This window comes from Protopterus annectens, chromosome 12.part0 (genome assembly GCF_019279795.1).
Source record: "Protopterus annectens isolate FY-2018-M chromosome 12.part0, PAN1.0, whole genome shotgun sequence".
In the NCBI taxonomy this organism is placed as follows: Eukaryota; Metazoa; Chordata; order Ceratodontiformes; family Protopteridae; genus Protopterus; species Protopterus annectens.
Window position 1 is genome coordinate 484,002,128 of NC_056746.1, and position 22,583 is coordinate 484,024,710.

General features: G+C 44.5%; 1 protein-coding gene across 2 annotated transcripts in view; it reads left to right on the top strand.

The window, feature by feature from the left end:
• SHMT1 (serine hydroxymethyltransferase 1) overlaps positions 1–22,583 on the top strand; it is a 437,170-nt gene that overhangs the window by 360,279 nt on the left and 54,308 nt on the right. For both annotated transcript variants that reach the window (XM_044089588.1, XM_044089587.1), the window contains exon 11: positions 15,261–15,371. In XM_044089588.1, the coding sequence (XP_043945523.1) occupies positions 15,261–15,371 (111 nt within the window). The remainder of the gene's footprint in view (positions 1–15,260; positions 15,372–22,583) is intronic.

A 22,583-nucleotide genomic window follows, 5' to 3' on the forward strand; every position in this document is an offset into this window, starting at 1 on the left:
CCAGGCTTGTATTCTAAAATTTATTCTAGCTAATTGTGAACATATGAGGAACCATTGTATCTGCAGTTCTTTTTTATGAAGAGAAATCTGCTTTGAGTGGTTTAAGTTTATTCCAGTTCACAGTTCATAAGTCCTTGTTTAAAGTGTGCTTATGATTCTATAGATACCACTACAAGGACTATGGCCAGTGGTACTGTATTGAGGAGATTTGCTTGGCTGTGTTCTCAGACCCTCATAAAAAATGGAAAAAATGAGATTTTAAATTCTCCTTTGGATAGTTAGTTTTTGGACCATCTGTAGCAGAGGTCATCAACAATGTGATGAGGAGTAAACTGATTTTAGGGGATCTCAGATTTTTCAGCCTTCCTTTTCCATTTTTTCAAGGAATTCGGTATCCTCTCGTCCTACATTCTCATCAAAATGCTGGTAGCATTTGTTTTAAAAGCAGTGGCAAAGTGGTTCCAAAAAGAAAGCAGGAAGTCCCCCCCCCAAAAAAATAAATAAAAGTCAAACAAGTTAGAATGATAGTTTAAGGGACAACCCCCCCCCCTTCCACCCTGGCAACACCTTATCCTTTCTGGAATGTCTGACTCTCCATTTTTCTCTAAGGCAACAGATAGTTTGGCAAATGGATTTTGAAGGTCATTCATCAAGGTTACAGATGGCAGTGGGAAGAAAGTCCTCCCTTTTTAGGGAGAAATTCCTCATTCACCAGATGAAACTCCTGCATTTCCCCTCTGTCCTACAACATGGTGGAACTAGTTCCTCCTTTCCAGTTGGGGAAAAGTTTTTAATCAGGGATGTTTTTGGTGCTAGAGAAAGAAAATGCCTGGAGACCAGTTTTGGATGTTTCCTAAACCAATGTGTTCATAGGTTCATAGGTTCATAGGTTTATACTAGGCTATCTGCCCTAAGGCATTTATAAGCCTAGCCCAAATTATTGTGGCTTACGCCACCCCTTATATGAAAAAATACTGTGCCCATTAGTTTGTTGTGCCTCTGTCCAGCAGTGACCCAGAGATGATTCCCGGGGTAAACCTACGATCTCCCATCCACAGGTCTAGATTTCTCTTGAACAGAGTCAGCGAGGTGCTCTGCCTCACATGGACCGGGATTTTATTCCACAGCATAGGGAGTCTCTGAGTGATAAATCTATCCCTCCAGCACGTCCTATTTATATCCGTGCTAAGGTTTAAGTCGCTTGCTCTAGTGGTTTTGGTGGATTTGGATTTTTGAGGTGGAGCATGTCCATTAATTCCGGGTTGGACATGGCCTTGTATGTCAGGCACATGTCACCTCTGAGCAGACGGTATGCGACTGAATAGAGCTGGAGTTTCTTCAATCTGGCAGCATATGACAGATTTTGGAGTCCCTTTATCCTTTTGGTGAGGAACTTTTGGGGTCTCTCCAATTGCTGCAGATGTCGGGTGAGATACATCCCGAATGGGGCATTGTACTCGATCATTGGTCTGATAAGTGAAGAGTACAGGGAACAATGACCTCACTAGATCTGGATGTGAATCCCTTCATGATCAGGTGGGCAATGTAGAAGGTCTTTCTAACCACTTTAGCAATGTGAGTGTCAAAGAAAGGCCACTGTCAACCTGGGTCCCCAGGTCCCTGATAACCTCTTCTGTGCTTAGTGGATTGCCACCTATATGGTAGCTTGGGGTTACCTTGTTTTTCCCGAAGGGTATGACTATACATTTTTGGCGTTTAACTTCAGGCCATGGCTCTGGCACCAGCTATCTGTTTCCGTGAGTCCCTTCTGAAGGATATCAGTGTCCGATGCACTTTCCACTATGGCGCCCAGTTTGCAGTCATCTGCAAACTTTGTCAGCCAAAGTCCTCCCATGTTGGCCTGTACTTCTGAGAAGTAGATGCCAAACAATAGGGCCAAGGACCGAGCCCTGTGGGACACCACTTGTGACCGGCTTGGAGTCTGACACAGCGCCAGCAACTCTAACCCTGTGGGTTCTGTCCTTAAGCCAGTTTGCAACCCATCTTGTGACATATGGGTTTACATTTAAGCTGGTAAGTTTTTCTACAATACCCGAGTGGGGTATTGTGTGAAAGCCTTTGCAAGGTCAAGGTAGGCTGTATGGACTGCCTTTCCTCATCAATGGCCTTGGTGACTATTTCAAGAAGTCGACCAAGTTCAAAAGGCATGATCTTCCCTTGACAAAGCCAAACTGGGTCGGGTCCAATGTCTGCAAGTCCCCTATATCTTTGTTTATGAGCTCCATTATGATCCTCTCCATAGCTTTGCAGACTAGACTTGTTAAGCTTATGGGGCGGTAATTACCAGGGTCCGTGAGGCGCCACCTTTGTGGAGTGGGACCACAGTTGCCGACGCCACTCCTTGGGCACGTATCCTGTGGTAAGGCTGAGATTAAACAGCTGCCTTATGTGCGGGTTTAATTCCTCATTTAGCTCATGTAGCACACAGCCGGGGACACCATCCGGTCCCATTGATGCTGTGTTTTTAGCTTTAGAGAGCAGCTTTCACCTGCGCATTTGAGATGTCGGGAGGCTACACTCAGCTGGGATAGTTATCTCTCCTTTAGGGGGGGGAGAGGGGGGTGAAGTTTGCACTGAACCTGTCTGCCAGTATGTTGGCAATGTCTGTGGGTTCAGTGATTTTTGTATCATTTTGGACTAATTCTGAGCATATCTGTGAGTTTCCACCCAGGTTCCTAACATAGCTGAAAAAGGCCTTATGATTGTCCTTTGAATCCATGGCAATTTTTCTCTCAAAATTGGCCTTAGTTGATTTTATGAGTGCTCGTAATTTTGTACTAATAATGATCAGGGGTGACTTCCCTTTTATGGATTTTGTTCTATCATGTAATAGCTTTCTCCTCTTATTGTAAAGTTTGTTAATGGCTGGGGTCCACCAGACTGGACGTTTGCCCTTTGTGGAAAGAGTCTTGGTTTTATTTGGGATTGCCTGATCCATGCAGTCCTGGAGGTGTTCATAGAAGGCATTTGTAAGGGCTTCCGCAGCTTGGGTTGTGGTTTCCTCTGACTCAGGGGCCTTGAAGGATACCACACCAGTCTTGAGTAGTGTGAAGTTTGCTTTAGAGAAGTTCTTCACTATGGTCTTTTGTTTGGGGTGGGGGCGGGATGTGGATTTCCAGTGAGATTAGTTTATGATCAGATCTCACCAATGAGGGATATACTTCGGTGTGGAGCATTTTGTCCCCATGTTTGTGACAATGAGATCTAGTATATTTTCTCCTCTCATGGGAACAGTGACTAGCTGTTCCATGGCATTTGAATTTATGAACTCCAGGAACCGTTGGGCTAGAAAGTTAGGGCTTGAGTAATGTTCCCAGTCTATATTCGGGTAGTTGAAGTCACCTAATATGATGGTGTTTGGAGATACATTTATACCCTCCAGTGTCTTCAGGAAGGCTGTGTGGGGTTCCTGAGTTTGAGAGGGTGGCCTGTAGCATGCTACAATTTGTAGAGCAGTTTTGCCTATTGTTAGTTGCACCTGGATGGTTTCGAAGCTTCATGCGTTGCCACCAACCTGGAGGTGTGAGTATCCTTTATGAATATGGATACACCCTCCTTTTGTGGAGTGGTCCGGGTTTTGGGGCGGAACGCATGATATGAGGTAAAACCTAATAGTGCCGGGTGCTCTCAGGAGCCTTGAACCAGGTTTCAGTTACAGCACAGACATCGATGTTCTCCATACTGAGAAGGGCCTCGAAGTGCGTGCATTTTGAGATTTAGACTTCTGGCATTGAGCAGCATTACCCTCAATTTCTTCCCATTTTTGTTTTCTAGGGTGGTAGGTTTAGAATTTGAGCCTTGCCTAAAAAGGCACTATGGGGGTGGCAAGAGCCTTAGCCAATATCCGAATCCCAGGGTGACAGGTGCAAGCCGTCCCTTGCGAGCAGCGTGGCTTGTCAAGCATGTCATCCCAGGCAGACAGACACTGGATCCCCTTTGAATGACACCAGACATTAAGCCAATTGTTAAAGCTGATCATCTTGTCTCTATATTGTGGCATCATTCTTGGTGAAGGAAGGATACTGCTCAGGGTTAGGGTCATACCTGCCTGGGCTACATAATCAGAGAGCTCCTCTATGTCTCTTTTCATGCAGTCCAGGGAGGTACGTCTCAGGTCGTTCACACCAGCATGGACAATGACTGTGTCATATTTGTACTTGCTGTGGAGTGACCAGTGCTTGTGTTATGTGGCGGATTCTAGCGCCCGATAGGCAGCTTACTGTGACCCTCTCCTTGTTCAGCCTGGTGAGTGGGACGTCAGTGTGTCTGACTATGGAGTCACCTATGACAAGTATGTTTGGTGTTGTATTTGGCCTTAAGGGCTGTGACTGCTTTGCACACTGCTTTTGTGGTTTATGTGTTGCTTGTGGGGTGTCTTGAGGTAGCAGTTGTTTGGGTGTCTGCTTTGGAGGCCTCTGCTGTTTAGGTAAATTTTACTCAGAGCCTCGAGTATGTCTTTGTGTGTTTATGTGTTTGATTCAGTGGAGTGGTAGCATTATGTGAGGCTGGTTTTGTGGTGTGTGTAGTTGCCTTCTCCTCCTGTCTGGTCTTGCCAGTCCTGAGTTGAGAGAGCTCAGCCTCCAGTTTGGCTAAATAGCTGCATCTCTCGCAAGTATTTGTGTTATGTGGGAGGAGGAGAGGGTTGTCTGTGTACATGAGGCAGTTATAACATTGCCTCAAGATTCCCAGATTCACCAGCTGGACCGGAGAGGAGATTGACAACTGACCTTTGGACATGCTAGAATAATATTGGGAAATCCTTAATTGAAAACAAGGGCCAGTGGGGAGTGAGGGTGTAGTGCTTTTAATTTTTAGTGCTGACTTATATAATTGCTTTAGTGAGCAAGTGCCAGGTAACTTGAGTGCAATGTGATACAAGTAACTAAATGCAAAACGACAAACAGTAACTTTCTTTCAAGTGAAACAAGGAAATAAGTACAGTAAGCAATGCAGATATCACTAGTGATCCACAGAAGCTGAGAAGTTGCGTATTAGGTGAATTAGCTTCCAGGGAAATAACAAGCAAACAAACAACAAGTATATAAACAAAGCTAGATTCAGTAGGCCTGGATCTAGTCTATGATAGAGCAAACAAGGTGAACCAATTTCAGTAAGATACAGTTCAAATATTCAGGCACCATAAACCTTTAACCAGAAAATTCCCAGCTCAGAAGGGCAGAGTCCAGCCTCTTCTCCCACAAGAGTGCAGTCCACGAACCTTCTTAATGTAAAATAACTGGCCTGAAGCCCAAGTGCCTAAACCAGAACTAATACACTTGGACACTGGGCTCTCAATCAGCAGTTCCCAACTTAGAAGGATGAAAGCTACCTGTCCTGCCACCACAGTGCTTGCCACAAACCTTCCTAATGTAAAACAACTGGTCTGAAGCCCAAGTGCTTAATCCAAAAGACTTGAATGATAGCTACACTTTAATCAAGTTACAACCAAGCAGTAATAAATACCATTGAATACTTTAGAGAATGTCTGGATTAGTGCTCAAGTTACACAAACAAAGCTAGATCCAGCATGTGATGGTGTTCAAGTTCAAAATGCTGTCACATGACAACCTGTTCTGTTCTTCCTCTTTTAAGCTGTCCAGTAATACTAGATCTAAAAGACGCTTATCGCTTAGGGCATTTATTAAGGTTTTGTGCGTTTGGATAACATCATCAGTTTTCTGCCTTGCACTTTGGACTGTCCACTGCACAAAGTGTGTTCACAAAGACTAGCTCCAGTTACAGCTCATTGCAGACTACTAGGTGTCCAAATGTTTTCATGTTTAGACTTTCTTATTTTTGCGGAGTCTTTTTCAAGTGTCATGAATCTCTTGTGTGAGAGATCTCTTGTACAAGCTGGGATTCCAAGAGAACATTCAAAAGACACTGACTCCATCATACAGGATTGTGTTCCTGGGGTGTCTGTTAGACACTTCTGTTCAAAGAGCTTTTCTTCCACAAGAGGAGAACAAGTTAATCAAGATTTCTATATCTAAATCTATTTCAAGGGTTTTCCACTCAGACTTTGGTCTATGCAAGGGAGTACCTCATGAGTCTGTGTCTCATGGCATCTAGGATTCTCATGATAACCCTGGCAAGACTCCATATTAGAAGGATACAGTGGTGTCTGAAGTCTGTCTGGTCCCAGCACCAACACCCACTTATTTCTAAATTCCAGTTGTGGGACTTGTCAGAAAAGAAATCACTTGGTGAAAACATCAAATGTTCCTAAATCCAGGCTTTTGTTTCTCCCTCCCTGCTCCAAAGCAGTCTGTCACCACAGACTCTTTGGACATTGCTTGGGAAGCCGTATTAAAAGGAATAAAAGTGGAAGGTGTCTGAGACACGAGCACAAAAACATCAAGGAGATGCTTTATCTTATCAATGCACTCAGTTTTCTGAATCACCTCTGGTCCCCTGGTCCTCTTCAAATGGTTACAGATAGTACCACAGTGGTGTGGTATACCAACAAGCAAGGGAAAACCAGGTCTTACCCCTTATGAAGACTAGCCTTGTTAGAATGGGATATAGAGTTAACAATCTCTCTCTACAGGCATCCTACATTTCATCTGAGCAAAACTGTGTGCAGGCAAGCTGAGCAGGACAAAGGCAGACCCTCATGAATGGAAATTAGATCATGCAGTCTTCCAAGATTTGAGCCAACTGTGGAGAGTTCCACAAGTAGACCTTTTTACCTTTCTGAAAAATGAGCTGGCAAAATTCCATTCCAACACTCCATGCAAGAAGGCCTGGAAGACTTGATGCCTTTTCTTTTCCTTAGGAATGTTCCTGTATGCTTTTCCACCTTGTCCACTGATATCCAGGTACTTCTGAAGATTGAAAAGAAATCCCACTGGATCATTGTAATGACTGTCTTCTGGCACAGGCAGCAGTAGATGTCCTTCATGGATGCATCTGCAGTCATAACAACTGGGTTGTCCTGTCGTCAGGCAGCCCTTCAGTCGGCCGGATTCCAAAGTCCGGGTCCGGCTTCGGCTGATGTCGCACTTCACCCGACGTCATCTCTGTTGGTCTTCGGGTATAAAGGCATCAGCCGACGCCATTTTCCTCAGTCTTTCTTGCCGCGTGGCGCCCGAAGCAGAAGCTGTCCGCAAGTGCCGGTCGGTCGGATCCAGAGATTACTTCTACCGAATACTACTTCGAAGACTTCTAAAGCTAAGTACCCCGTTGGGGACTCTTTTTTTGCCTCAGCCGATGTCAGAAAAAGTTAATTGTTTAACCTGTGGGAAACAAATACCTCATAAAAATTTCCACTCATTGTTTGCCTTGTTTAGGCCCAGCCCACGACGTAGCAGCCTGTTCGGCCTGTGCTTCATTCAACCGACGAACGCTTAGGCGTCGGTCGGAGTTTGCTGAACAGTTTTTCGGTTCTGATTTTGCGTATATTATGCCGTCGGATCCTCCGACTACCCAAACTGTTAAAAAACGTAAAGATAAAGACCGACACTCGCGGTCCGCGGTTTCGGCCGAAACCATGGTTAAGCAAACCGCGAGTGTCTCGGTTTCGGCCGAAACCGAGAAAACTGATCAAAGTACAGCTGAATCTATCACTACCACTGAGGCCCCTGCTACTTCTCTTGAATCTGCCTCAGAAATTTTATCCACTACGGTGGTTGCCACTGACTTATCAGACACCATTCCCTTGGATGTCTCTACCCCAGCACGTGGTGCTGCTAGGCCTCCAGCAGCCATGTCCATTAAGGCCTTTGCCAGGGCTAAAGCAGCCAAAACTACTAAAACAGTGCCTGTTAAACCCCCTACAACCAGGCCCTCTTCTAGTTCACAAATGCTTACTCTGGCAGAAGATTTAATTTCATTAATTAGGGGATCTCAATCTCACCCAGACAGGGCCTCTCAGCCCCCAGAGAAGAGACCTAGGGCAGAGCCCCCCGAGCCTGTGTCCTCTGATGATTCTGCCGATGAATCAGACATAACAGACCAGCCAGAGGCTCCTTTCTCCAATTTTGAAGACTCAGATGCTGAAGAATCCATTCCAGCTGCTTCCCCACCAGAAGAATTCTCCTTTGGGGAAACCTTACATGCCATGCGAGAGCAGTTCCAATGGCAGCAGCAGGATTTCTCAGACTCCAGAAAAAGACTTGGGACCTTGCTGCACCTTCCACAGCATAGGCCCTTAGCTATACCTCCTGTTCTCTCTGTGGTGGATGATGCCTTCAATGATGTCTGCTCTGCTCCAGATTCTTTACCTCCAGCCCCTGCCAAACCAGACAGATTTTACAGGGTACCAGACACTCATCACCACCTTTACAAGGCCCCACTTGCAGACCCCGAAACTATATCCCAGGGTCCCAAGGCAGTAGCCGCGACCACAGCTAAAAACCCTATTCCTTCTGAAAGGGAAGCCAGGTCATTAGACAGATGGGGCAAAAAGGTCTACACCTCAGCTACTCTCAGCTAGAGCTTTAAACTGTCAGTTTCACATGATACAATACCAGGAGTTTATGCTTGATCAGTTAACAAAAAAGCTATCCTCTGATGAATCTATTGATCAGAAATATGTATTAGAAATGGTAAATAACATTCAACAGGTTAGTAACCATTCCTTAAAATGTGGCTATGATGCACTGGAGGCTTCATTTAGATCAGCCATGACTGGCACAATGATAAGAAGGCATGCATGGCTAAAGGAACAAGCTTTACCGGATCATGTTAAAGCTAAGTTATTAGATGCTCCTATGGATAAGACCAGCTTGTTTGGTACACCTGCCCAGCAGGTAATGAAGAAAATGGAAGAAAAGGCAAAATCTGTTCAAACGGTTAAAGATTTCTTGCAGGTTCAACCCCCAAGGTTTAGCAGGAACTGGCCTGCCAAAATTGGTCCTTTCCTGACTCCACAAGATCCCAAAGGGGCAGGAATAGACGTTCCAGAGGCAGAAACCAATCCAGAGGAGGTGCCTACAGAGGGCGACAGTGGCAAGGTAACAACAGAGGCACAGACACAACCACTGCCACTACAACAACACAACCACAGTGACTTAACTCTAAATCCGCCTACCAGGGAACAAATAGCAGCTCCATTAGGCGGCAAATTAACCTTATTTTCAAAGAACTGGCACTATATCACAAAGGACAAGTGGATTTTACAAACCATAGATCAAGGTTACCGGTTCCACTTCCACACTTTACCAGTCAAAAGAGGAATGCCAAATCTACCTCCAAATCAAAAAACAGAGGCTCTACAACAGATAATGCAGTTAGCAAACATGAGAGCTGTGGAAAGAGTGCCAACAACAGAACAAGGAAAGGGATTCTACTCCAGACTATTCCTAGTTCCAAGAAAGGAAAAAAGTTGGAGACCTATTCTCGACCTGTCCACCTTAAATACATACATCATTGTCCCAAAATTCAAAATGCTGACCCTACAGCAACTTCTTCCCATGCTGGGCAAGGAGTGCTGGCTGGTAACTCTAGATCTCAAGGAGGCATACCTGCACGTCCCCATTCGACCAATCTGCAGAAGATACCTCAGATTTCTTGCAGGATCAGAGCATTATCAATTCTCAGCATTGCCCTTTGGCTTATCTACTGCCCAGAGTATTCACAAAATGCCTGGCATCAGTAATCGCCCACTGCAGACTACAGGAATTCAAATTTACCCATACCTGGACGACTGCCTGCTACAAGGGGACAACAAAAGCAAGCTGACAACAGATTTACAAAGGGTCATTTACTTGCTACAAGCACTGGGATACACAGTCAATTTACAAAAATCAAGGCTGATACCATCCCAAACAAGGACATTCTTGGGCGCGGAATTGGACACAGTAAAACAAATGGCATTCCTAACTGCAGAAAAACAAAAAGAACTCCCTCTTTACTTCTTGGCACTAACAAAACAGAACAAGTTAACAGCAAGAAAAGTACTGCAGGCCTTGGGCTTCATGGCATCATGCATAATCTTGGTCCCACTTGCCAGACCACATATGAGAAAACTACAGTGATACCTAAAGAATTTATGGTCCCAACACAGACACAGCCTAGAAACAGAAATTCCACTAATTCCATGCTTAAAACAGGAGTTCCTATGGTGGGCTCAAGCATGCCAGTCAAACCCAGGGCTACCCTTTCGCAGATGTCAAGCAAGCCAGACCATCACAACAGACGCTTCAGACCTAGGATGGGGGGCCCACATGCTGGACAAATGCGTGCAAGGATTGTGGACGCAGGATCAACTTCACCTGCACATCAACCTAAAAGAAATGCTGGCAGTAAAACTGGCAATCCAAAAGTTCAGACCATTTCTCAAAGAGGGCCAGTTGATGATAAGGACAGACAACACCACAGTCATGTGGTACATCAACAAGCAGGAGGCACTCATTCATACCCTCTATGCAGAATGACTTTGGAGCTGTGGAACCTGGCACACAGCTACAACATCCAGTTACAGGCAATATTTGTACCGGAAAAGAAAATACTCTAGCAGACATATTAAGCAGAACCACATCGGATGCCCACGAATGGATGCTACACCCGGACATCTTCAAGACCATCTCAAAGAAATGGGGAATGCCTCAGATAGATCTATTCGCTTCCCTCTCAATCACCAGCTCAAAAATTCTGCACAAGGACATTCCACCCACTAGCATGGAAAGTGGATTCGCTCTCCTTCAGCTGGAAAGGCCTAACAGCATATGCATTCCCACCTCTTCCCTTGATACACAAGGTATTACTAAAAATCAAGGAAGAACGTCCAAGGATAATCCTGATAGCTCCAAACTGGCCAAGACAACACTGGTACCCACTGCTGAGGAGCATGTCTCGAACAATATGTGGCCAATACCCTGATGCCTTTGATGTTAACTCAGAACAACTACAGCATCATGCATCCAAACCTAAAACGTTGCAACTGACTGCATGGAACATCACATAGCAGCAGCTAATCCAGAACTTTCCCAAAGAGTTAAAGACATTATTCTTGAAGCACGCAGACCTTCAACAAGAAGGAACTATGCAGGAAAATGGAAAAGGTTTGTCATTTGGAGTACTGAAAGAGGAAAAGATGTGTCAAACATAGATATGCCTAACATTCTGGAGTATCTGGCAGAACTTCTACATTCAGGCCTGTCCTACTCCTCCATCAAGATACATGCATCAGCTATATCAGCAGAATACAGCTTTGATCCACCTGTTTTTTCACACCCTTTACTCAGGCAGTTCCTCAGAGGAATCAAGAATGTAAAACCTCCAAGGAAACCACCATTGCCAGCTTGGGACTTGAACTTTGTGCTAGAAAAGTTGACACTATCACCCTTTGAACCAGCAGCAACAGCAGACCTACAGCATCTATCGTGGAAAACGGCCTTCCTACTGGCAATAACCTCAGCCAGGAGGGTTTCTGAACTTCAGGCCCTAATGGCAGTACAACCCTTCCTAATCTTCCACCAAGATAGTGTCCATGAGGACTAATCCTACATTTATGCCTAAGGTGGTATCCAGAGTGTCTTTAAACCAGGCAATCCACCTACCTACCTTCTTTCCCAACCCACAAAACAGAGGGAAAGAATACTGCATACCTTGGATGTACATAGACAGCTACGCTACTACTTGGACAGAACAAAAGTAGCAGAAAAACTGACCAGCTTTTGTAGCCTATGCAACAGGAAGGGAAGGAAAAGCTATTTCCAAACAGACAATCTCCAAATGGATAGGAAATTGCATACGATTCTGTTACTCCTTCCATGGAAAACCAATTCCACAGAACATAAGACCTCATTGTACAAGGGCAACAGCCACTACCACAGCCTTCTTACGAGGAGTGGCAACCAAAGACATTATTGAGGCGGCTACTTGGACCTCCGTGCATACATTTGCCAAGCATTATAATTTGCCTCTATATTCCAGATCCCGAGCAGGGTTTGCCACTGCTGTACTGCAAGGGATCCTAAACACACCATAATCTAGTTTTTCCTCCTCCCCTAGTTGGCTATGGTATTCTGCCAAGTTGTTATAAATGCAGATGCATCCATGAAGGACATAGTACAGTTTTGTACCTACCATAAATGTAGATGTCCGAACTGGATAGCATCTGCAGTCAGGATTACCCTCCCTCCTTCCCCTCTGTGGTACTCCTAGGGTGTTTACCCTCCTAATAGCTAGCTGGTGGGGGGAGTCTTTTATGGTGTATTTGTTTGTATATATGTACATACATGCTTATTTTTGTGTTTACCTCTATCTTTTTGGAAACATTGGCATTTATCCAAATTTTAGCCTTCAAGAGGGCTACTGGCATCTGGGGCAAGAAACACTGAGGAAAATGGCGTCGGCTGATGCCTTTATACCCGAAGACCAACAGAGATGACGTCGGGTGAAGTGCGACATCAGCCGAAGCCGGACCCGGACTTTGGAATCCGGCCGACTGAAGGGCTGCCTGACGACAGGACAACCCAGTTGTTATGACTGCAGATGCTATCCAGTTCGGACATCTACATTTATGGTAGGTACAAAACTGTACTTTCTCCCTTCTTTTGGAATTGGCCGGGGGCAGTTGCCTTGGGCTCTTCCTCAAATTGATCTATTCAAACAATATCTGGGGGGGTGGGGGGTTATTACATCCTCAACGCATCTGAGGATGTGCCATAGGTACTAATGGAGACGAGTAAGCTTGCTATTCTGAAATCGTATATAAGCAAATGGAAAAGGTTTTGTAGTCTGTGCCACCAACATAACCAGAACTCTTTCAGAGATGATGTCTCTGGTTTTACAATATTTTTGAAAGTTGCTATGTTATTGTTGATCTTCTGTCAGGGTTCATTTTTCGGCTACTTCATTGATTGTCCATGGAGCCTCCTCTTTCAGTGTGTTCTCATGTTAGAATGTTTATAAAATGGGTGTTTCTTAAGAACCCGCCAAGGAAACCAGTGGCTCCTTCTTGGCATCTTTAATTCTGTATTAGAGAAGCTGAAGCTGTCACTTGGCTCCATTTGAAACCGCTTATTTGGCTGACTTGAAGTGGTTAACATGGGAATCTGTTTTTACTGAGGTCTCATTTTTCACAGAGACCTGGTTTCCTTGAGAACTAATCCTTTATGCCTCAAGTGGTATCGAAGTTTATTTTAAGCCAGACTCTCCATCTGTCTGTTTTCTTTCTTGAACTCAAAAACGAGGCGGAGAGGATATGCCATACCTTGGATGTCCACAGACAACTCTTCACTATCTTTCAGATCAGTTTTTCAGTTTTTGTGACGGTAAGAAGGGACAACCTGTGTCAAAGCAGACAGTTTCCAAATGGTTGCCTCAGGCTATTACTTTTGTTGCTCCCACCTCAACAAAACTGATTCAGGCAGGGTCAAGGCTCACTCTACTAGGGATTTTCATTCATCTATGGCTTTTTGGAAAGGGCTGGACTCTAGGTAGTCTAGAAGCAGCAACGTAGTCCTCTCCGCATACTTTTACAAAGTACTAGAAGCTTGATTCCTTCTCTAGATGTAAAAAACTAGGGTAATCTTCCCATATAGCTAGGGATACTGCAGCAGTGATCAATATGATGAACGTAGTACAGTTGTGTAAGTAAGCTTTCCATAACAGATACTCAAATGATCACTTCTACAGTAGCCGGTCTCTCCCTCCACCTCACCCCACCCTTATTTATATAATGTATATTTTTGCCAGGGAATGGACCTTCGTGTCCTTTTACTCCTAGCTTTGTCATCTCACAGCTCAGCCTCCTTCTCTCAGTTGGCATGAAAGCTGTGAAAGACCCAAAATAGCCTTTTGACAGCGCTGACAGCACAGTTGAAGCTGTCTTAGCTGTTTGGGCATGTGGAGCATGCCCTGAAGCTTTGGAAACTGGACGACTGTCATCCTTGGGATATAATCCATATAGGTATTGCTAATGCATCAGTGATCATTCAGATGTTATAAACCATATAGCTAATGGTACTACAGCAGTGATCATTCGAACAGCTGCTGTTATGCTGACTTTACTTACACAACTGTACTTTCTCTTTCTTGAAATTTTTATTTTGAAATCCTTTTCCATTGTTGTACTTTGCTTCCTGTCAAGCATCATTGTCACTCTTTTCTGAATTTAGAAGGTAACATTGTTCCCTTTTGTTTTCATTTTTTTCTCCAGTCCTGCAGAATACCCCGTTCCTCCATTTAAGTCTCACCCTTCTTGATCACCTGAAATCCAGCATCACCGTATTAGTTTTTCTGGCCCCACTTCTTGCTGCATATTAGTATTGGTGTGTCTGTGTTCTGCATCTGAGTACCATGTTGATTTTATATTGTTTTCTAGGATCCTGTTCCTTCTCAGCACTGTTCTACAGAACCACTTGTCTCCTATATGTACTTACCATTACCCTGCCTACACTCCTCCCTGAGCCTCATCAGTCTGCCTTCCCCCACCTACACAGACTTTTTGTGCATGTTACATCAGCTGCCCCAGTACACACGCACCCCATCTTCATTAATCCTCTTAGGCTCAGATTTACAAATGTTTATATATGCTCATCTTTCTTTTTTGCTTTTTCAAATGTTCTTGACAGTTTGAATTGCATTTAACAGTTTATTCCTGTAAAAGCCACCATCTATATACAGCTGGTGTTAAAAACATTGTTTGAATGATTTTCAAAGAGAAACAAAAAGACATCTCCAGATTGTCATTTAGTTTTTAATTGTTATATCTTTTGTTGGAACCCTCCTTTTGTAAGCAAAACTTAGAACCTCTGAACTTTTAATTGGATTACGCAACTAAGCAAAGACTTGCAATTGGTAGGATTACAAGCCATTTAGTCAGGCCCCAGAGGCCTAATGAATAAAGCATTGGTCTCCTAAGATGGGGATTGTGGGTTTGAGAGCCATCTGTGTTGATGTAATCTTCTTACAAGTAGAGTTGTTTGGCAGTTTGTGAGGAAGTTAACTTTGCAAGCTGTAGTTCTTGTGGTACATGGTTTGATTCCCTCAGTTGTATACTGTGTCACCTTGAGCAAGTCATTTAACCAGATATTGCTCCTAGGTCACCCCTGAAAAGGGTCTGTGTGTCTGGTGGGCTTATCTGGTTAACAAATAGAATGGTTATTTCTGAGGCATTGAGAGTTGGTGTAATAGTGAAGGTGTTTACCTCACAAACACAAGGAACAGGGTTTGATTCTTATAATTTCTTGTTTAAACACTGACATAGTTTATGATGTATTGTTTGAACTTAGAATTTTTTTTTTCTTTTTAATTTCTCTTTAATTTGTATGAATTTTTTGCTATAGGAGATAAAAGCGCCTTGCGGCCTAGTGGTCTTAGACTTGGCACACCTGCTCTAACATCCAGAGGACTATTGGAAGATGATTTCCGAAAAGTAGCTCAATTTATTCACAGAGGTATGTAAGAGTATGTTTACAAAGATGTACTAGACACTGATGATACTGCTATTTGGATTTTCCTCGTCACTTCTAATTGTAAGTAGTACCAATTCAGCAAGTTTGATATCCAGCAAAATGTGTTCCCGACTGTATTAGATGCGAGTTCTGTGTATTTGTAGAGGATGTATTTTAAGCAACAGTAGGGGAGGTCCCATTTTGTGATTTGTGGCCTATTTATTTCTGCTTCAGACTAAGGAAACTTTTTTTTTTTCACCTTGTTATGGTGGCATTGTTGGACAGGTGGATAAAGAACTTACTTGAGACTCTGGTTCAGCAAGGAATCTTTGCAGTGAAAGAGCTGAAGTGTAGGAGTGAGTGGCTAGTACCATTTTATCCATCCTGTGGGGAAGAAGCAGTTCAGTTCACCGCATTGCTGTTTAAGGTATAGGACAAGCTGAGTGAATTCGAGAGATGCAATTGTTACTGCCAAGACACATATGCATGGTGGCCTTCATAACGGAATATGTATGCTCTCAGAAGAAGGCATAGGAGGCCCTCAAGTCTGTAAGCATGCATGTCAGCTGAGGAAGGTTAAGGCCAGAAAATGAATCCCTCATACCTGCCCGAATAACAACTGCACTGCAGTGTGTTCTCTCCCTGGTGATGGAAGTTGAGGGCTTTCAGGCAGTAGAGAAGTCCCAGAATTAAGAAAAATCCCTTTGTCTTAAATACTTGAGTGTCACATATGGTATTTTCCATCTGTTAATCGTGGATTATCTTCTACAGTTATACTCTTAACAAGATAACACTAAGAGCAGTCCCCTTCTTGCGAGGCTATAACATTAAGAGCAGTTCCTTTGGGGTGGTGAGAATATGAGCAGAGTCTGATCATTATTCAGAGCTTTTACAGCTAATAAGTGATGGTTCTGAGACACAAACCTTTGTGTCTGTTGTATTGTATTTAATTGTGTCTTGCTCTACTGTTAGTCTAAAAACAGATCATTGATAGGATCATAGGTTTTACAAGACTATTGAACCAAAGACCATGTGATTTTTGCCAAATGACGACCCTTGGGCTTTACCTCCTTTTTCAAGGTTAGTGAGACTTCCAGTCCAATCCAGTAGGTCAAGCTACATCTTAAAGGCAATCACATTGCTTGTCCTGCAGAGGAAGTTTATCCCAGAGCGGGAGAGAGAGACTCATGGTTGAACCTATCGCTACCCGTTGTGTTTTACTTACTGATGTAGGTTTAGGTCTCTGGTGCCAAGTGCTGGCTGCACTTTCGACTTGCAAAGAAACAGCCAGTCACGGTTAATGGGATTTGTAAAAGTACAGTAAATGAAGCACAGGTAGTAAATGAAGCACAGATCTCTCCTCTCAAATATAAGGCAGAGTACAGGGGCAAGGCTTTATAGATTCTGGTTTGGCTCTGAACCTCTATAGCTTTTTGAGTTTTTAACGTATCTAGTAAAGTACGTGCAAAGTAGTTCATTATATTCTCTAATGGGTCTGACCAAGGCTGAATATAAGAGAACAATGACATCAATTTGGAAGCGATACTTTTTTGGTGATCAAAGAAGAGAGAACTGAACTAACTGCTCAGTAGCCTAGCTATCTAATCTGTGTTTTGCTTGGTAATAGGGTGTTCAGTGCTGTAAGCTGTAGTGATTTGCTGTTTCTAGCAGAGGAGAATTATACATTTCTTGGATTCTAATTTCAGTCCTTTTTCTATGTGCCATGTGTTTGCACAGTTAAGTTAATTTTGAAGTGTGTAGGTGTGAGTTGGCATGCGAGTGTGTGGTGTGGAAGAAAGTATAGTTGTGTACACTTACCATAAATGTAGGTGTTAGTGTCTTCACTGTTGCATTCATCACAGTTGGGTTATCCCTGCTTGGGGTAGCCCTCGGCCAGCCCGAATACCAGAGACTTAGTATTTCTGTGTCGGTTACTGTCGCTTGAAGACTGACGTCAGGTCGTCAGAGGTGAAAAGGCAGGCAGCCGATGCCATTACGTCAGTTTTTCTTGCCCTAACCGGTCAGTAGACCCCCAAAGTAGGAAGCCAGGCTCTGGTGGCAGAACCCCACCAGTGGAAAATAAATACCAATATATCCCTTTTAAGGAAAGGAGAACAACACGGGAGAAAGTTAACAAAAAGAAAAAGGGGGAAGGAGGGAGGGAAACCAGGACTGCAACAGTGAAGACACTCTAACATCTACATTTATGGTAAGTGTACACAACTGTACTATGCTCTTCGTGTTTCACTGTTGCAGTCATCACATTTGGGTAGATTCCCAAAACTGAGGAAAAGGGTGGAGGCAGTGAAGGAAGCTAGGGGCTGACTAGCATGCCCTGAAAGACTGCAGAGGCAAAGCATGCCCTGGATTTAGAAAAGAGGCAGGTGGTAATGTTTGGTAAAGGTGTGAACAGATGTCCAAGTGGCAGCCTCCAGGATGTCCCTGGTGGGGACCCCTCTGAGGAATGCTGCAGAGGTGGAGGCTGTTCTGGTGGAATGGGTCCTTAACCCCCTTGGGGGGGGGGGACTTACCATGCTGCTTGTAGCAGAAATGGATGCAGTGCGCTATCCATTTGGAAATGGTTTGCTTGGGAGATGGCTTTGCCCTCTGCCCCTGAAGCAAATTTAACCAGCAGTTGATCAGATTTTCTGAAAGGTTTAGTCCTGTCCAGATAGTATCTGAACTGTCTGTGCACATCTAGAGAGTGCAGAATCCTTTCCTCCTTGTTTTGAAGGTTAGGAAAGAAGGTGGGCAAATTGATGGATTGGATGAGAGCTACACTGGATACTACCTTGGGCATGAAGGATGGATTAGTTCTGAGGGATATCCTGTCTGCATGGAAGATGAAGGGTTCCACTGCCATGAGTGCTTGCTGCTCAGAGACTCTTCTGGCTGAAGTGATGGCCAGGAGGAAGGCTGTCTTCCAGGAGAGAAATTTTAACTCTGCAGAAGAAGCTGGTTCGAAAGAAGGCAGGGTGAGCTTTTCCAAGACAAAGTTAAGGTCCCAAGCAGGTGTTGGTGCCCTTCTGGGGGGCCTCAAGTTGTTAGCTCCTCTGAGGAACTATTTGATCAGAGAGTGGGGAAAAAAGAGGCTGCTCAGTGGGGAAATGAGCAGAAATAGCAGAGGCATGCATTTTTTACAGAGGAGAAAGACAGACCACAGTGAAGTTTCCTCATATGCAGTCTGGCATATGGAATAAGGAGTATGCAAGATGCCATGAATCCCAGGGCTTGCAGGATTTCCCTTGCAGAAAGCTGAGGCCTGGTTGCCAGTTGAGAGAAGTAAGCCGATAGGAAACTTTGTTTCTGTGGTGCTAGGCATGCCATCTGGGATATTGTATCCAGACGTGCTCCCAGGAAGATTATTCTTTTGGCGCATATGGCGCATACCTGTTTGGATTTCTTTTCGTTGATTGTGTACCCTAAGGAGGTTAGGTAAAGGCCAGGTCTTTGAGCAGCTTTTCCTGGTTGTCTGCCTGAATAAGGCAGTCAAAGTAGGGATACATTTGAATATTTCTTTGTCTGCAAAAAGCAATGGCCAGAGCCAGGCATTTTATGAAAACTCTGGGAGCAGTAGATAAGCCAAAAGGAAGTGCACAGAACTGGAAAGTGCTGAGATCCTGCCCTGAAGTGAAGATATTTTCTGCATGACTCCCTGATGGGAATGTGTAGGTAGGCCTCTCTTAAGTCCAGGGTGACTAGCCTAGTGTCCTTGGACAGCATGGGTAGCAGCTGCTGGAGGGTGAGCATTTTGAAATTTGGGATCACCAGGGAGATGTTAAAAATGGGCAGATCGAGGATGGGGTGCCAGGTGCCCTCTTTTCTGGGTACCAGAAAAAGTCTGAAGTAGAAGCCTTGGCCTATTTGTTCTGCAGGAACGTGTTCTACTGCTCCCAAGAGCAGGGTATGGATTTGCTTTTGAGCCTCTGCCCACTGATTTGGTGGTAGATCTGGGAACCCTGTGGGGGTGTGGAAGGAGAATTTGTACCCCTGAGACACAATGTTCAGAATCCATTGGTCCTTGATAGTGGTAGCTCAGGTGCTTGAGTGATAGTTTTCCTCCTAGGGTATGTGATGGTGGGCAGTGGCGAGGTAGGGAGGGTGTGAGTTTTTGCCATAAGGGGTGGCTTAGAACTCCCTGGTTCTGTAGTGGAGGCAGTCCACTGCTTAGATCTCTGCAGCCCATGGGACCGCTGTCTTGGAGGTCTGTTTCCAAGATGCCTAGGCTGGCCCTGTTTACTAGTTGCAGGAAAGGACCAGCGTTTAGAAGGAAAATGCCTGCTGAACCTAGGTGGCTGCACCTGTAAGAAATCTTTTACAGTCTGCGTAGATTTTGCTTTCTCTTCCATCTTTTTAACACCTCTTCTGCTATAGTACCTAATATGTTATCTTTGTGTAAGGATGCATCCAACAATTTTGATTTGACATGGTCTGGCAGGGGTTAATCCTTAAGGCATGCATGTCTTCTAATGACAGGTCCAGTGACTGCTGCCCTGCAATAAGCTACTAGGGTGTCAGAACCGCAGTGCAAAGTGTGTTTAGTTACTTAACCAGCAGAGTGCATTAATTCCTGTAAATCTTTAGATTCTGCCCATGCAGAAAAGGAGGAACATTTTTGTTTGAGTTCCAAGATATGTTGCTGATATTTAAGTATATCGAACTAACAATTTTGTGCCCTGATAGCAAGAATAGCTGAGGTGTATACTTTTTTACCCCATCTGTTCAGTGCTCTGGAATCCGTGTTTAAGGGGGTGGGTTTCTTAGCTGAAGTAGCTTTATCCCCTTTTGGGCCTTGAGTAATGACATCAGGGGTCCGCTGTTGGTTTTTTAGAGATATTTGTGGGAGTCGGGGACTCTGTAGTACCAGTCTGGCTTTCTGGAAGCAGGAGAGAGGGCGTCTGGAGTCAAACTGGATTCAAGGAAGAATCATCTACCACCTCTAGGACTGGGGGGTGGCCAAGTGCCTGTGCTGTGGAAGGTCCAGGAACTCTGAGTCTCTTTTTAGACTGCTGGTAGTCTTGACTCTCCTATTTGAAATGCTCCCTTAGAGTATGCAGGGTTTCCCCAAAGGAAAAATCCTCTGGGGGAGAGGCTGAAGGGGATAGATTCCTCTGCATCAGAAACCTCGTATGTTGAGAGGAGCTGCATGTCTTCATAGATGCAACAGATTCATCTGACTCTTGTTCCGACAAAACTTCTGGAGAGAGAGCTTTTTCTTTTTGAGGGAGTGGCTTGGCTTCCCCTAATCAGCATGATGAGGTCTTCTGCCATTCTAAACATTTGTGACTGAGGCAAGGGAACGGGCGCCAAGGAATGGCTGGAAGGGAGTTTCTTGGGGGTGGTTCGAACCCCGGGCCTAAGGAAACTCTGTTGATTTAGAAAGAACAGAAGCCGTGAAAGAAGGCATCCATTTGTCTGGTGTTGTGAAGGACTTCCTCGGAAGCCGGTGCCTGCACAGCAGCTCTGGACCCATCCAAGGTAGAGATGACTGCAGGATCTTTAGACGAAGAAGAGTTCTGCAGCATACCGGATGCCAAAAGGGTCTCGTTAGAGACCTGCGAATTAACTGAAGTGGGCATCAGGGGCTGCAAAAGTGTGCCTCACTGAATTCCGGAGGAGCGACGACCAGCTTGGCGATAATGTTGTCGGAAGGTTTAGTCTTGTGCGGTCTGTCTGTCTTTATTTTTACATTTTTTTCAGAAGGTCTGCTGTCGGATGGCTTACGGAAGCCATATCAGAATTCGAGGACTGTAAATGGAAATATCTGACTACAATAAGGGCCCGATGACGAATAGTTCTGGCGTTCAAGCACAGAACCGACAAGGGACGTCGTGGTCTGGGCATAGACAAGTGATGCAGTAGGAATGGAAGTCCCGGTGTGGTATCTGCTTTGCACAGGCGAGACAATTAACTTTTTCTGACTTTGGTTAGTGCAAGAAAAAAGGATCCCCAACGGGGTACTTTATTTTCGAAGACTCCAACTTCAATTCAGAAACGAAGCTCCGGTAGCAGCCGACCAGCACTCGGAAACTGCTTCTGGTTCGGGGTCCACAGAAAGAAAGACTGATGTAATGGCATCTACTGCCTTCCTTTATACCCCTGATGACCTGACGTCAATCTTCAAGCGACAGCAACCGACGCAGAAATACTAAGTTTCTGGTATTCAGGCCGGCTGAGGGCTACCCTAGCAGGGATAAACCCAAATGTGATAACTGCAACAGTGAAACACGAAGAACTTCTACCACAGCAGAGCCAGCCAGCTGGTAATATAATCCTTGGCTCTAAAATGTCACTGGTGAAGTGGCAGCCTGACCCTGTGTGCAAAAATGGGGAAAAGGGAGTTGTGGATGGATATACATCTTTGGTGGACTTGACAATTGTGTCCAGTTAAGTCAGCATAGTTGGTCACCTAAAGATCATAGTAATCAATTTTGAGGTTGGAGAAATGCTGAAATTTTTGATGTCATAATCAGTGGGAGCAGTAAAAATGTGCTTTGTGGCATTACATGTCAGACTGATAAACCTGTAGTTTCCAGAGACAGTGATGGGTCCACTGTTTACTAGCAGTAAATGCTCCAACTCTAGCTGTCTGTTATGCTTGACCTCTGTGTTCTTGTGCCAACCCAACTCCATGAGCTCCCTAAGCTCTTAGTCCTGACGTTTAGACAGTACTCCACAGCAAACTCCTTATGGCAGTTGCATTCACCCTCCCAGTCATAGCTTGGGTCTAGGGGCCCACAGCCTGTGGCCATTAAGTAGCTCAGTTGGCAAACAACTTATGGATTCTTGGAGCACCTTTGTATGCAGAGTTGAAATAGAGCAGGTACTTACAACACTCCCATTTAATCTGGTCTATGAAAGTTTTAAACTTGGTCTCGAGTATATTTAAATGCCTCCAACAGGCCATTTATTTGTGGGCACAAGGAGGTAGTCTGTCTGCTTTATTCCATATTTCCACAAACAGGTAAGCAGGTCTGATGTAAAATTAGCATCCATGTTAGTACTTCCTGGGAAGCTTATATTGCTGTACATTTCTAACTGAGCTTTTGCCAGTTTCCATGCCTTGGCAAAGGACAGATGCACCACCTCAGGGTGCCTACCAGTCTAGTCCACCTGCCACCAATGTGTGCCTCTAGTCCATGGTGTTTAAGGTGCTACGATGCCTAGCAGTGTCTCAGTGCACACTGAAATGGTTCTTCAACAGGCAAGGGTTAT